Source organism: Antedon mediterranea, chromosome 3 (assembly GCF_964355755.1).
Source record: "Antedon mediterranea chromosome 3, ecAntMedi1.1, whole genome shotgun sequence".
Classification (NCBI taxonomy): domain Eukaryota; kingdom Metazoa; phylum Echinodermata; class Crinoidea; order Comatulida; family Antedonidae; genus Antedon; species Antedon mediterranea.
In genome coordinates, this window is record NC_092672.1 from 7,901,377 (window position 1) to 7,918,928 (window position 17,552).

At 32.6% G+C, this 17,552-nt stretch overlaps 1 protein-coding gene and 1 non-coding gene across 2 annotated transcripts; both read right to left on the reverse strand.

Moving 5' to 3' along the window:
* Window positions 1–9,040: 9,040 nt before the first annotated feature.
* LOC140044745 (prohibitin-2-like) lies at window positions 9,041–17,322 on the reverse strand. Its single transcript, XM_072089389.1, has 7 exons — window positions 17,126–17,322; window positions 15,289–15,450; window positions 14,691–14,815; window positions 14,172–14,231; window positions 13,327–13,560; window positions 10,576–10,653; window positions 9,041–9,945 (listed from the first exon to the last, which is right to left on the reverse strand). Exons 1-7 carry the CDS (start codon window positions 17,250–17,252, stop codon window positions 9,838–9,840), a joined length of 894 nt encoding a protein of 297 aa, XP_071945490.1. The 5' UTR covers window positions 17,253–17,322; the 3' UTR covers window positions 9,041–9,837.
* LOC140045724 (small nucleolar RNA U85) lies at window positions 12,907–13,238 on the reverse strand. Its single transcript, XR_011844719.1, has one exon. It is a non-coding gene; the product is annotated as a small nucleolar RNA U85 (small nucleolar RNA).
* Window positions 17,323–17,552: the final 230 nt, after the last annotated feature.

Sequence of the window (17,552 nt, forward strand, 5' to 3'; positions counted from 1 at the left end):
GTTTGTTTTCTTTTCTCTCTCGTGTTTTCTTTCACATTTCTACTTTATAAATTACGGTGTATTTTTGTAGTATGATTTAAGGTTTTATTTCAATTGCCGTATACAAGAAATAACACGAGGTCAAAATATGGAGATATAAATTCAAAATGATCAAGGCAATTTTCCATCGACGGTATTAAAAAGAAAATACCCGGCACGGGTCATACTATACTAGATAATTTTTTTAAAGCATACCATGGCACAGGCGTACATGCATAGGCTATAAAAGTGTTTAAATTTCATATAAATATTATTTTGATGATTTGCATCTCTAAGTATGATTATTAAGAAAATCGGTTTTAATTCAATTTAAGTTTCATCTTACTCAATGACAGATTCATCTTTTTAACATGCTCTTTTTACTGCTCTAATTTTGTTCCAATATAACAAACCTAAAATTAAACATAAACAAAGTCCCAAGTTAAATATGCAATTTTTGTTATTTTTAAAGCGAGTTTGTTTTGTTGTACTTATTTTAATACATACAATTAAATACTTAAAAGTATTTAATTGTTGTAATAACAGCCAATTTAACGATGACCACCATACTTACCAACCTGAGAGATTTAAAATGCGTGATCGGACACAAAGTATTTACAGCCCCCACCCCCTCGTGGCGACTTGCGACGGAAACAAATTTAGTTCACTGGCACTCCTGGCCGGAAATATTACTCTCGCACGTAAAATTCATGATGAATGGCACCTCTTGTATTCCGGTACGGCGGTAAACGATGCAAATATTATTAGATTGTATATTACTCTTTTTTTTGTTAATTCAACGTTTTTCATGCTGATTCATGAATTTATTTTATTAAAAAACATTTTTTGGAGGGTAAAAATTGAACTGATCCACCAACCAATAGCAAGAAAATTGGGTTTACCTTTTATAAACGCACACAAAATCATGTCATGTGTAATTGTGATCATGACAAACGTCAAGTGGTTATAGGCCCATCCTCGTCACGGCGAGCGACCACGGACACAGTAATTGTAACTTTCCCTGATATTACGTATTTTATTGATGTGTCATGATGTAATAATATAAATAGGCCTACTCGTGTAATGTTCTATACTTTTAAAATATACCAATTAATTTGAATGCATTTTCCTCTCAAATTGTGTTAAAAAATGATAACGCATCGTATATAGGCCTACTTAGGTTTAAACGCGTGTTTCATTAAAATCACTTGAAATGCGGGACCGTCCCGAACGATGCGAGACGGTTGGTAACTATGGACCACATAAATAATTTTAAGTAGCCCTACCATTTGTTTGTTGGAATTAATGGTATCGATTAATTACAAAACTATTGCATATTATGTAATACAAACAATACGCATGCATACAAACATAGCGGATTAATACAATTTACAGCTTGCCCAGCTTGTTTAAATGGACCCGAACTCATGGTGGTTACAAAATGGGGATTTGAATTGAATGTTATTTAACTAAAAAAAACACGCTCTCAGGGAAAAATCACAGAAATTGCATAACTGTACCTTTAAATTTATTTTTATTGAATGAATTTATTAGTGTTCATCACATAGAACTAAAGTAAAGTCAAACAAGATAAAATCAAGTCTATTTAAGCAATTGAATGCTGTACATTTAAATTTATTTTTATTGAATGAAATTATTAGTGTTCATCACATGGAACTAAAGTAAACTCAAACAAGAAAAAATCAGGTCTATTTAAGCAATTGAATGCTGTTTAATTAAATAAACACGCTCTCAAGGAAAATCACAGAAATTACGTAACTGTACCTTTAAATTAAATTTTATTGAATGAAATTATTAGTGTTCATCACATGGAACTAAAGTAAACTTAAACAAGAAAAAATCAGGTCTATTTTAGCAATTGAATGCTGTTTAATTAAAAAACACGCTCTCAAGAAAAATCACAGAAACTACGTAACTGTACCTTTAAATTTATTTTTATTGAATTAAATTATTAGTGTTCATCACATAGAACTAAAGTAAACTCAAACAAGAAAAAACCAGGTCTATTTAAGCAATTGAATGCTGTTTAATTAAAAAACACGCTCTCAAGAAAAATCACATAAATTACGTAACTGTACCTTTAAATTTATTTTTATTGAATTAAATTATTAGTGTTCATCACATAGAACTAAAGTAAACTCAAACAAGAAAAAACCAGGTCTATTTAAGCAATTGAATGCTGTTTAATTAACACGCTCTCAAGAAAAATCACATAAATTACATAACTGTACCTTTAAATTTATTTTTATTGAATTAAATTATTAGTGTTCATCACATAGAACTAAAGTAAACTCGAAAAAGAAAAAATCAGGTCTATGTAAGCAATTGAATGCTGTTTAATTAAAAAACACGCTCTCAAGAAAAATCACATAAATTACGTAACTGTACCTTTAAATTTTATTTGATTGAATGAAATTATTAGTGTTCATCACATGGAACTAAAGTAAACTCAAACAAGAAAAAATCAGGTCTATTTAAGCAATTGAATGCTGTTTAATTAAATAAACACGCTCTCAAGAAAAATCACATAAATTACGTAACTGTACCTTTAAATTTATTTTTATTGAATTAAATTATTAGTGTTCATCACATAGAACTAAAGTAAACTCAAACAAGAAAAAACCAGGTCTATTTAAGCAATTGAATGCTGTTTAATTAAAAAACACGCTCTCAAGAAAAATCACATAAATTACGTAACTGTACCTTTAAATTTATTTTTATTGAATTAAATTATTAGTGTTCATCACATAAAACTAAAGTAAACTCAAACAAGAAAAAACCAGGTCTATTTAAGCAATTGAATGCTGTTTAATTAAAAAACACGCTCTCAAGAAAAATCACATAAATTACATAACTGTACCTTTAAATTTATTTTTATTGAATTAAATTATTAGTGTTCATCACATAGAACTAAAGTAAACTCAAAAAAGAAAAAATCAGGTCTATTTTAGCAATTGAATGCTATTTAATTAAAAAAACATGCTCTTAAGAAAAATCACATAAATTACGTAACTGTACCTTTAAATTTATTTTTATTGAATTAAATTATTAGTGTTCATCACATAGAACTAAAGTAAACTCAAAAAAAGAAAAAACCAGGTCTATTTAAGCAATTGAATGTGGTTTAATTAAAAAACACGCTCTCAAGAAAAATCACATAAATTACGTAACTGTACCTTTAAATTTTATTTTATTGAATGAAATTATTAGTGTTCATCACATGGAACTAAAGTAAACTCAAACAAGAAAAAATCAGGTCTATTTAAGCAATTGAATGCTGTTTAATTAAATAAACACGCTCTCAAGGAAAATCACATAAATTACGTAACTGTACCTTTAAATTTATTTTTATTGAATTAAATTATTAGTGTTCATCACATAGAACTAAAGTAAACTCAAACAAGAAAAAACCAGGTCTATTTAAGCAATAGAATGCTGTTTAATTAAAAAACACGCTCTCAAGAAAAATCACATAAATTACGTAACTGTACCTTTAAATTTATTTTTGTATTGAATTAAATTATTAGTGTTCATCACATAGAACTAAAGTAAACTCAAACAAGAAAAAACCAGGTCTATTTAAGCAATTGAATGCTGTTTAATTAAAAAACACGCTCTCAAGAAAAATCACATAAATTACGTAACTGTACCTTTAAATTTATTTTTATTAAATGAAATTATTAGTGTTCATCACATGGAACCAAAATATATATAATAATAATTTTTCCTTGATAGTGTGTTATATTAATATTTATAATATGTGAATAAAAGATACTGTACATAAATTGACCCGATTAAATAATACTGTAGAGTAACAGACAAATATACAACATCTTGCACCTTGATATTTTTGTATCTTTGCAAATTTGTTTTCAACAGATGCTGCAGTTTGTTAAGGAGCCAACAAGCTATGGAAGACAAAATAATTCAGCTACCATACACTCTAAAAAGAACAAACAAATATTAAATGTCAACCAGGAACTAGATTGAGCACCAAAAAACAAAAGTATTATATCAGCCACAGTTTCTCTTAATATCATATAAATAAAACTAAACATTCTTATTCACCAGGTTTTATTGTAGGACATTTTGATATTATAAATCCATTTACCTGAAAATGTATTTAAATTTCTTGGGTAAAATCACAAGTCCTTACGGCATTATCAACTGCAAGTCCAATCAAGGTCAGGAAAGTGTTTTGGTACAGCAGATTTTTATTACCCTATGGTAAAAAGAAAAAAAATCATAAAATATTCTATATAGAAGTCTGCAACATGTATACAAATAACACACCTATGCACTTGTTCTGACCAGTATGATGATGATATGAATATTAATTATACCATAATTAATTTTTTTTTTTTTAAAATACAACACGACCAATAATTACTTCACAATCTATTTTATAGGTCTAGTAGTAGGTAGTTATAACACTATTTACAGTAAAAGAGATGCTACAATGGTCACATTAATCTTCTATGATATAAATAGATATAGTATCTAGTACATTAATATTAAAATTTAACTTATATACATTTTTCTTTCAAGAAACAAGTTAAAATAAATATTAATATTGTTAAACTTTTTAGTAATCAGTATTTTTACAGTTTTTTACATTGTAAAAATGTATTTATAAATTAAAATGTACATGTATAACATTGATTAATAATTGAATGTTAGCTAGCATTTACTTGCTTGCTTCATCCCGCCTAGTAGTACTAGAGTAGTAGTAGTAATGTATAGTAGGCTACCTGCTACTACTAGGGCCAGGCCTATTTTACTATCTAGGCTTACTACTAGCCTACTGCTACACTCTTCTATTTCTAGCTAGTAGGGCTACACTATAGTATAGGCGTAGCTAGGCCTAGGCCTAGGCTAGGCCCTATAGGCTATATAGATAGATCTAGCCTCTACTAGAGAGGCTAGTAGGCTTAACATTAATTAACCAGGCCTAGCCTAGCTAGGCTACAAAAGTTAAAAACTACCATGAATGAATTGAAAAGACAGCCTAGCCTAAACGATCCGCCTAGACTAGGTTTCTTCGACGTTAAGTCCTGCCCATCCAAGCCTTCCTCTAGGGGTGTGTCGAAAGCGAAGACCTCGAAAGCGAAGATCGAAGACCGAAGACCTCGAAAGCGAAGACCCTACGAAATGGTAGTGTGCACAAAATCCGACCAAAATCGATGATAACACCTTGAATTTACAGATTCTAAAAAAATATTTTCTTTATCTAGCTATGAACAAGCTCACGTGTTTTCGCTAATGGAGTTAATATGTGATATAGTTTTACGAACAAACACATCGCGCTATTTGCAAGGCGACGGACACACAAGAAGGACCTCGAATTGAATGCAATATTAAATGTCACTTTTTCCGATAACTTAGCATTGTAGCACACGTCCCCTACAATTTAAAGCCATAGCCAACTGTATAGAAAAGTATAGAAATAAACTACAGTAAAGTAAATAAATTAAAGTAAGTAAATTGTAAGAAGTAAAGGATGGCCATATGCTTATTTAGCCTAATTTTAGAGCCTATAGGCCTAGGCCTATAAAAAGTGTCCGTATCATAGATTTTACACTTGTTTTTAAAAATGTTATACGTACGCGTGAATACAACTTAGAGATCTTTTTTTTTTTTGCATTTAAATATTATTATGTTGATGTATGTTTATTATCTATAATATTTGCCTATTGTCTAAATGTATGAATAAATACAATAAGATATTTATTTTCCTTTAGTTATTCTATATAGGCCTATAGTATTTTAAACTTGTACATTTTCCCCATTGTAGCCAATACTACAGTATTACTGATTTAATTATTCGCCAGTTTAAAAATGTTTTTCTAATGTATTCATAATGGACAAATAATATTATCAGTATCGGTTAGTGTGGTTGGCGAAGCGACAGTACTATGTAAAGAAGAAAAATGTAAAATAAATATTTCATTAACCAACGTGAACTACTAAACGAAAACATCCTACCGCAACGTATTGTATTGGCGCGCGCGCAACATTAGAAAATACTCTTCTATCTATTTTTGCATCCCCTCTTACAATCGAGAATCATGATGAACGTAAAGCAGTCGGTGTTGAACACGTCGGTTCCCACTTATGTTGACACGCAAGTTTGTTCTTAAGGCGCACTTTGCGTCGATCTGGAAACTAATTCCAGCTCTTAAAATATTTCCCGGGCCAAATTTGTCAGAATATATTCAAATTATGATTTGACAAGAAGTAAAAAGAACGAACGATATAGGCATCAGCGTTCTGCAAATTTTGGTTATAAATCGGTCGTTTCCTGCGACATATCATCTGTTTCACGGCTTCCATAATTCCGAATAATTATGCCATTATGTCAACGTTCACAAAGACAAAAGCCATTCAAAACAAAGATTGAAATAAAAAATATTCCCTCCAAAATTACAAGTTGCCGATTTTGTTACGGTTGCAATGTGATTAGTGACGATAGTGTGTTCACGTTTAATTTTTTTTCAATATTAAAACGGGTGTTTATTCATATCGGTATTACGTTTACCGACACTGTCAAAAGATTAGTTTAATGAAGTTCCAGTCCCCCCAACCACAATTTTCCTCATCATCAAATAAAAAACTGACTTTTGTTTTCAAGCATTGCCCGTGGTGAATACAAAAAGAGATACTCTCTATAAATCTTTATTAAGTGATGGTGAATGTTTATCGGGCTTAACCACTCTAACCCCCAACCTTCTATCTCACAGGCTTGTGGTTGAGACGACTATTCAACAGTCTCCCGATTTTCAACAGATTGTCGACGTCCCGCTTCTAAATGTTTGCATCCCTGCCATGACAAAACAAACAACAAAACAAAACATAAAATTTTAATTAAGAAACAGGTTACCGGTTGTTGACCATTTAAATATAGAATTGACACTAATACAAACAAATCTAACAGAATTATACTATTATAACGGGTTAACGATCAAGAAAAATTTTCAGAGTGTGATGTCTATCGTTCGTTCTACAGTATTAGCCTTTTGTCAAATCATAATTTGAATACAGTATTATTTTTTACTTTGACAATACAAAGATATAAAATAAAGTTCTGTTCACGGTAAGCTATTGGGACGAACTGTCATTGGCCCGGGAAATATTTTAAGAGCTGTAATTGGTTTTCAGATCGACGCAAAGTGCGCCGTAAGAAAATAACGTTGCGTGTCATCACAAGTGGAAACCGGTGAGTTCAACAATATTTCTGCTTTATTACGTTCATCATGATTCTCGATCGTAAGAGGGGATGCAAAATAGATAGAAGATAGATGGATAGATTTTCTGTTGCGCGCGCCAACGATACGTTGAGGCAGAATTTTTTTGGTTTAGTGGTTCATACGTTGGTTAATGAAATATTTATTTTCCTTAAAAGGAAAATAAATATTTCATTAACCAAAAAAAAATTTACATTTTTCTTTACATCATCTGTCGCTTCTCCAACCACACTAAATATTCTGATACTGATATAGGCCCTATTATTTGTCTATTATGAATACATTAGAAAACATTTTGAAACTGGCGATTAAGTAAAATAGCAATAGTTACAATGGGAAAATGTAAAAGTTTAAATACAATACAGGAAAATGAATATCTTATTGTATTTATTCATACATTTAGATAATAAACAATAGGCAAATATTATAGATAAAAAACACATAGCAACATATTTAAATGCAAAAAAGATCTCTGTACCTAACATTTAAAAGCAAGTGTAAAATCTATGATACGGACACTTTTTATAGGCCTATAGGCTCTAAAATAAACCTAAATACCGGGCCTACCGCCATCCTTTACTTCTTACAATTTACTTACTGTAGTTTATTTCTATACTTATAAACAATTGGCTATGATTTTAAATTGTTATCGGAACAAGTGACATTTCATGTGCGAGGTCCTTCTTGTGCGTCCGTCGCCTTGCAAATAGCGCGATGTGTTTGTTTGTAAAACTATATCACATATTAACTCCATTGGCGAAAACACGTGAGCTTGTTCATAGATAAAGTCATGATTTTTTTAAATATAACGATTAAAAATGAAATATTTTTTCAGGATCTGTAAATTCAAGGTGTTATCACGATTTTGTATGATTTTGGTCGGATTTTGTGCACACTACCATTTTGTAGGGTCTTCCCTTTCGAGGTCTTCGGTCTTCGATCTTCGCTTTCGAGGTCTTCGCTTTCGACACACCCCTTCCTCTAGTCTAGTACTAGTAGGCCTACCGCCTAGGCCCAGGGCTAGGCACTCACCCATTCCTCGAAACACACGGCAACAGTTGCTGCTGTCGCGTTCCTCTTCATCACACACACGATACGAAGAAATACTGTAATCAGATTTATATGACGGTTTGCGGGAGTTACAAACACAAAAGTAACGCCACTTGACGCGAAATTACAGTGGAAAACAAATACCCACGAACAAATGGTACAAGCAATACCTCAAGAAAAATGCAATATATGTAGGGCATATCCTCAGCGACGTGCTGCAGCAAACTGCCTATCAGAAGTTTTGGTTGATGTTTTTGTTGGAAAGTATAAGTTTTCAAAGGGCGCCCTCTCTGAACAAAATGTATTAATAATGATGATTTATCCCGTGCTCCGATCCGATCCGATATATATATCGATCTTGATGTGGGTTCAATAGCAAAAGGGGTAAGCAGCTGGTCACATGATGACCATCCACTTAAATTTAAACTCGGCCGTATTTAATTATATATATATATTATTATAATAAAAAATAGTATTTTTTAATTGTTTGTGCTTTATTTTATCTTTATAAATTATATTTATTTTAATTAAATTTTTAGTTACATGTTTAATGTCTTGTTATGATATATTTGTGTGAGGGTCCCCAATGATCAGCTTCGGCTAAATGGACCACCTTATAAAATATTGTTGAAATAAAAAAATAAATGTCTAGAAAACTCAGATAACGCGACATGTTTCGTTTCAATTAAAAACTATACACAACAATATGTTTTCATGTCAAATTTATTTAATTAGTCACCTATCAATCAGTTAAGCACCAACAGTTAAATTCTCTTTCATAATTAGAATCTTAGCAACACCCTCACATACACATTTTACCATGTAGGCCTAAAGCAAATTCATGCTTCATTCAGAACAAATATAAAATTAGTAATATTCTTTAATTCCGATCCAAGTTTATATTTTTGAATACTTCTGTATTATCATTTAATATATTGGTTTTCAGGGGTACAATAAGTAAATCTGTATTAAAAGTCCTGTCCATTAATGTGTAAAACCAGAGAGTCCATGACGCAATGTAAAATTTAAAATTTCTTCCATAACTACATATACATAGCATGCATTACATTACCATATATATTTCCCCTCAAGCGTGGTTCCCACTAGGACGCAACAAAACGACGTACCGACGCAAAGTGCTGTATTGCGTAATCACAAGTGGAAACCAACGATGTAACAGTGCTGCAAACATTGCAGGTTTGATTCCACGCAAGCAGGGGCAAACACAATTATTGGAAGGGCATTTTCTTACGTTGCGTCGTTTGCAGTACGTTGCGTCGCTAGTGGGAACCACGCTTAACATACTGTGCAAGAATATCAATTGTCATTGATTTTCAATGAATTTTTTCACTTTACCTGTAGGTATACAGATTTCAAAGAGTGACAATAATTATAAAATTCAAACATGGTACTTAACTGTGTTTCTAATATTTCAAAATTGACATTATTTTAACAACAATCTGTTATATGTATTTCGATGTAAACAATTCTATTTATAAATGCCTTATTTTTTCTTTTCAATTCTTTTTACTGAATCATCAAACTCTTTGTCAATGACATTCAGCATGAGGCTGCCAGCATTCAAGTATACACGATTCTGAGAAGCTGCAACCTGTGGAAACAGTATTAAATATTACAGTATTAGTAATCATTGAAGAGAGTGTGTATGTTTGTCGGGAATAGAAATGTTACTGCTGCACACATCCATACAAACACACACACACAGGGTATCGTAATGACCAAAATTGTACTTGGAAGGTTGTAAATTACATTTGAACTACCCATAGGAGGTGGTTTGGGCTGGTAATTACACTTGTAAGCTATTAATACAATACAACTCCTCCCTCCAGGGAATACCCACCATTTAAGGGACACTTTCCTTTGAAACCAACAATATAGTATTTATATTAAAAGGACACTTCCCTTTGAAACCAACAAGGGGATTTTTTTCATTTCTTTATTCGAATTCATAAAATAACACAACATAAAAAAAAAAAATACAAAGAATGAATTCAGGGTAACACAAAAAAGTAACCAAAGGTCAAACTTATTTCCATTGTGGCCCTTAGTGAAATATATTATTCTTAAATACTACGACAAAGTTTTAGCAGAAGACACCATCTTTAAAAAGACACTATTCTGTAAACTAACGAGGGGACAAATAATATGTTTTTAACACCATTTAGTATTCAGCTTCTCATAAATTACAGTTTTTCCCAAACAAATCCCAAAAAAAACTTACAGTTCTTGCAATATTTTGAGCAGCACGGATCTTCCTCAGCTTCAAGTATCCAGGGTTTTGAGAAATGGCCTCTCCCAGGTACAAATCAATGTTAAGGTTAACAAAAGAAATTACAGAATAGATATGTACTCAAAACAATGGGAAGCTCTAAAAAGACTATGATCATAGTGCTTATTAGTCACATTCATTTAGACTAGACAAAAAGTAGTTAGCCCTCTAGCGGTCATTTGTGATTTCTGAGATTCATCGAAGCGCGACAACATCACCGGAAATGATGTGAATTTAAAATTTTTATAGGGTTAAACTCTTTTAACCAATTGAAAGCCTTAATTTATAGTTCCTTATGAATAATTCATGAGAATAATTAAAGCAAGGGTTGAAGAAGCATGTGACTTGGTTTTTGGAACAGGATAGCAGTTATGATTGTGTAAGGTAATCATTGAATTTGCTCTTCTTTTTGTTAGATTTTATACGGTTTTTATCAATAATAATATTGTACATTTTTACGAGACCATAAAAAAATTCCTCAATTTTTGAGTAAACGAGTGACTAAATAAAAAGTTACTATGTAATGTAATTATTCGTTTGACAAAAAATGGGCATGTTGATATTTTCAGGTATTTTTTAAATGGCGATTGAAATAGGTAAACAAATCACATGTATGACAGTGGTTTGTGCGAAGCTGGGCCTAGCCTTGATGGTCCAACGCGTACTGCGTGTTAATCAATGCGTATAGATATAAACGTAGTCGTTTAGGCCAATTTTTTACATGTTTATTTATTAATATTAGGCCCCATTCTCATTTATTTTAATTAATGTACTGAATGTACCACACTTTACAATTCTATATAAATTAGATTTTGTACTTGTATTAAATTCAAACGTTTTATGGGATTTAAAACATTAAGCTAGGCCTAGTAGTAGGCCTAAGACCACAGGCTAGGTTTTTCAGCCCATCTTTCAAATACATATTTAAATTAACATACTTTTTATATTTCTATATTTTGTATAGGATCTGACTCCAGAAAACATTTGCATCACTTGAAAGCGGCTATTTATGGACAGCATGTTGACATTCAAGAAAATTTGACCAGCTCTTATTAATTAAATGTCTTTTAAATTAAAGGTTTTCATTATAAAGAAATGTACGGTGACAGAAATTTAAATGATTCTCATAATTGAGGTTCTCATAGATATATTGAAGGTAAATAAATAAAGGTGTTTGTTATTCTTGCCTTTAGAAATAAACATGTTGTTAGTACTATATTATTAGGCCTAGGCCATGGCCATTATACAAATTAAAACTAACAAAATACAGTAATCATATTTAAGGCCTACGCAGCAGTACCTTATTTGATTTTATTTTTTTCAAATATTTAATTGATGAACTAAATGAGTTTGACTTTTCAATTAGTTGCCATTTTATTATTAGTTTCTGAGTGTTTTTATTTATATTCTTAAAATAATTGTATACAACAACTTTAAAGTATTGCGAAGAAGTGATCAAATTATAGTATTTGTATTTTATTGTCGCTTAAAATTATGGAGTTAAAGTATTTTATTTTAGGGCGACAGAAACGGTTAGGCAAGAAAAGAAATAAATTTGGGAATTTTTTTATGCGGTAAAAACAATTAAACATAATCTACCCCTAATGCATGTAAATGTAGAAAACATTGCTTATGTTAGCGCGACCGAAACTCGCTACTGGGAATAGAGCCTGCAAAAGCGACGCGTGCACACCTACTCGGGCACCAGCGGAGCGCGATCGATAGTAAATATACCCGACTTCAAATGATCATAAAATTCTTTTAAAAAATATCAACATTTTGATTTTTTGAGGATTAAAAGTAAAGATATTGAAATTTAACATAATATTTACAAATATGTATTTAAAAATTCGGAAACAATTTTAGCGTGATATTAAAACTAACGTTTTAGAGTTCCGCGATTTCCTACGCAGGATTTGTTTGTTTTCATTGTTAATGGGCGAATGTTACCTAAACTAGAATCGTTATAAATCTTTTAAATTTGTATTATAAGTAATTTCTTTAGTATTCTTAGTAACATCGAATGTCTCAAATTAACTAGCAGTTATTTATACTAACTATTGTTCAATAATAAGCGTGTATGAAGTGAAAATCTATAGTAATAATGTTCTTAGTCAGTTCGTCTCGCTCGCGTGAAGTCTTCGGGTTTCTCAATAAAATTCTCAGCGGTTTGATAGGCTCGCGCTAATGTTTAAATCAAAAGCGCTCTCAAAACACTTTTTGTCCAAAATTCCCAATATGACGTGGGTGTGTAGTTTTGTCATATCAGACACTGGTTTGATATACCATCAGATTACCAAAGATAGGAGCACATATCTCCAACAGCTACCAGGTTCACCACCTTAACTTAGTTCCAACCCTTAACCACCCTCACCCGACCCTATTGTCTGACCATCAAGATCCAGGCTAGCCACATCTTTGGCTTACCCTCTGTGCTTAAGGTCATGTTTTGTGTCGGTCTGATTTTACAGCAGGTGTACAGACTTCACCAAACACCCACCAAGATTACAGAGCGCTCCCTAAACTAAACTCTGGTTTCTCGTGGGAGTTCTAGGCTAGGTGGCTTGTGAACCGATGTCTATTGAAACTTCACTACATGATATTCATCATATGGTCATATCACCAGAAAACAACACTTGGTTGGGGTGTGGGGAGGGGGAGTGGTGGTGGCGAAAGTTTTCAAAAATGGATTAGAAAGGATATCATGATTGCTGACTCTGCCTCTCCCTCAGCCTGAACCACTTTTTGTTGTCTTTCTTGTTTTGCTTTCTCCACCAAAAATTGCGCCCTCTGGGCTTCTTGCTGTGCAACTTGCTTAGACTCCACAGCAGCAGTGTATTCTCTGCCAAAACTTAGCTCAGTGATTGAAACATCATCAAGAATAATGTTAAAGTCCTTAGCTCTGCTTGTTAATTGACGTCTGATCAGTAAACTAACCTGGAAAAAAAAACATTTACTAATGTATTTGCATCACTTTAGTTAATTTGAAATTTAGTCTTGTGGACCTAATGCTCTCTATGGTAATTGTTATACATTAGTGAGTGGCCGAGCTGTGGAACCGTAATTACATAGCCATAACATCGACAAGGGTTCGAGGCTCACTCGTTCCATGGTTCTGGTGGTAGAACGAGTATTCTCAGCTAAGGCCTATAAATCGTAGGTCCAGTGTAGACATCTAGCTAGTGTGCACTTTAAAGAATTTAGTACATCTTTCGACAAGTAGGGTGTTACAACGATGTACACACACAGTCACAGGTGTTTACCACCTGTTGGTCCCATCCTTCACTAATGAAGATCTTAGAAATTGAATAAATAAAATATACAAATCAAGAGGTTTCCATCACAATACATTTGATTTCTTGTACCACAAAACCAGTTAAAAATAGTACATAACTTGAAAAAGAAATGATTTGTGTAAAACATAACAAGAGAAGTACTAGGTGTTCGTTTAAACTTACAAACTTTGTAATATGACAATTAGAGATTTTCCACAGTTCACAATGATATTATCTAGTTTATTATGAAAAAAAATGAAAAGAACCAATTACCTGTTGACGTTGTGTGATCAACTGGGAGGCATTGAACTTTGCAACGACACCCTTTAAAACCTATATAAAAAATAGATATTATTGCATTGATAAATATATAATGAAACTAAAGCTTTGTCTACACTATCAAACTTTATGACGTGACAAAAAAATGTGATGTGCCCACATATTACTACCATATTTGGGCACATCACACTTTTTTTGTCTATATAGATAGTTGATATTGTGGACACAGCTTAAGTGATTCTAATTGTTAACACATTAGCTTCAAAAAAGTGTTCAAACTAAATCCTTGCTATGTTTTCATTACAAACAGCCATAATAATTAGGGATGGATGCTATCATGTCCATATATAGGCACATCACACCTTTTTGTCCCATAAAGTTTGATAGTGTAGACAAGGCTTTAAAAATGAGTCTTCTTTTGTTTAGACTTTCCCCACCCTCCCTTTTAAGTTTTCTTTCAATAAAACTCCACACCACATTTTCAGCAGCTCAGTCTACTTAATAAAGAATTACCTCATTACATATGGATGGCAGTACACGTTCATCATAGTCAGTGCCAAGTTGCTGGTACATCTGTGGAAGCGTGTTGTTTACTGGTCTTGACAATACACGCAGAGAAATGTTGACCATCTGCAAATCTAAAAATAATGGCAACAGTTAAATCAAGCAGTCAAAACATAATTATTTGCTTGCAAGCCCAATCGATACCAGTACTAATATTGGGCGGGACTTATGTCAACACGGAATTGTGTCAACACAAGTGTTGCGAGCAACTGAGCGCTTCCTCAGTTGCCATAAACATTCCAAGTGCGCAACTAATTTTAGTAGAAGTTTTAGAACAAATAAACGGTTTCCTCTCTTTCCTGAGCTACAGTACGTGTACAGTATTTTTTCCTTCTGTATATCCATTCATCATACACAATCATAAACATAGTACAAAGACTGGAAAGGGGAATCTTGGAAGCATAGCTTATAAGTAGATACCCCCTGTTACAAAAACAATAATTAAAATATAAAACTAGAAATAAATAATTTAACTTAAAGGAAAATGCAAACCATCACAATCATTTTTTCCCAATGAATCTTGTATTCCTGTTAGTGTAAAACATACCTTTGCTCCCTGTGGGTGAGGACAGCTTTCTTGGTCTAGATCTTATGTCATATATGATTGGGTATTGAAACCAAGGTATCCTAAAATGTAGGCCTTCAGAATAAATATCATCCTTGATGCCACCAAGACGACTGAAAATAATTGCTCTATGACCACCATCAACTGAAATGGAAACATACAACATACAGTTTGTGCATTTAATCTCAGGCTTCTAATTCTATGTTAAAATACAACTTTTTTTTTTATTTGAAAACAAAGGAAATAAGAATAACAAAAATATTTACACTCTAGGCCTACCAATTAATAAGTATATTAATATTATATGTCAAGTAATAATAGTTTATAGCTTTTATTTAAGTAGGCCTATGTAAAATAAAGACACATTAAGAATAAAGATTAATAATGTTTTTTGGTCACAACTCAAGAATTTGTCTAGGCCTAGGTTAGTTTGTTTAGGGAAGGCTACAATATACTGTTCTGTTCAGACACCATCAAAGTTGCTTCAATTCAACACTAATTACGATCAGCAACTTAGCGGTCAGTCTAATTACCGAAAACAACCGAAAATAACCGAAAACAACCATAAACAACCGAAAACAACCACAAACAACCGAAAACAACCATAAACAACCAAAAACAACCATAAACAACCGAAAACGAACCGAAAACAAACCGAAAACAACATAAAATAATCTAAATACCGAAAACAAATTTGTATAATATTTTTTAAATGTCGCCCTCTATTGATGGGTGTTTCTAAATCTACTAAGACCATAACAGAGACAAAAAACCGCGCGCGCAAAAGCCAAGGAAGACCCTACGATGACAGTGTGCACAAAATACAACTAAAAATCGTACAATCAATCAATTGATAACATCGCATTTACTTACAGAATCTATAAAAATATTTTAATTTTAGTCTTTCGATTTTTGATCCAGAAACCAGCGCATTAGGCCCTACTCCTTACAATAATTATGAATATGTTAATCCATAGTATAGAAAGTAAATTGACTATGGTTAATCATGATCAATTTAATTATAGATTTTCAAAGATAAATTATACAAAGATACTAGGGACTATAAAGTATACTTAAAAGAAGCTCACTATAAAGGATTCACAATAAAATCTATTCAGTAAAATTACTGTAGTCGAGTAAATAACGTTTTTATCCTTAATCGCTTCAGTATTCACTTAAGTGACGAAACCGGGGACGAAAACGCAAAGTTAGGTAAAATCATGCTTTGTTTTTGAAAAGACTAAAAACGAAATGTGTTTATAGATTTTGTAAGTAAATGTAGTCTACGGTGTATTTCATTGAATTTGTACGATTTTTAGTTGTATTTTGTGCACACTACCATTTCGTAGGGTCTTCCATGATTTTTGCGCCTCTGTGTATGGTCTTAGCTTTAGAAACACCCATCAATAGAGGGCGACATTAAAAAAAATATTATACAAAATTTGTTTTCGGTATTTAGATTTTTTAAATTTTGTTTTCGGTTTGTTTTCGGTTTGTTTTCGGTTGTTTACGGTTGTTTTCGGTTGTTTATGGTTGTTTTCGGTTGTTTTCGGTTATTTTCGGTTGTTTTCGGTAATTAGACTGACCCGCAACTTAGCAAGCCTGCTACATCTCCCTATAATATGTAGACTAAGCCTACATAACAGGTAGGCTAGAGCTATGCAGTGTTAGTTATTTATCCTGGCCCTTTTTAGCTGGCTGAGCTAGCTAGTCCAGATCAGACCTGGGCCTAGCCAGAGAGAGTAGTAACTAGCTAAAGGCCTAGGCTAGGTCTAGCTAGCTAGCTAGGGCCTAGGCCTAGGTACTTTTGCCCTTTTACCTGTATACATCGACTCCTTTACAGCATATGCTACTGCTCCTGCACCTAACAACAGCTTAACGCCTGTAGTTAATCCAGAAGGGCCTTTTCCGAGTCTTCCAAAAGCATCTTTTACTTTGTCAGCCATTATTTCGGACGGCCAAAAAAAACGTGCTATTTACTGTAGTCTGTCTGTGTGGATAGAGATCCTGCTGCAGACTGTCCGCCATGCGGTATGTCTGCCAGGCGGTATGTCCGCCAGGGGAACATATTCTCGACGATACCATTTTTTTAAAAGGGAAAATATTTGTACTTTGTTTCTGTAATGTCTGCAAGGCGGTATGTCTGCCAGGGGGAACATATTCCTGACGATACCATTTTTTTAGAGGGAAAAATTATATGTACTTTGTTTCTGTAAGTAAATTGCCTTACTAAAGCGTCACTTTGC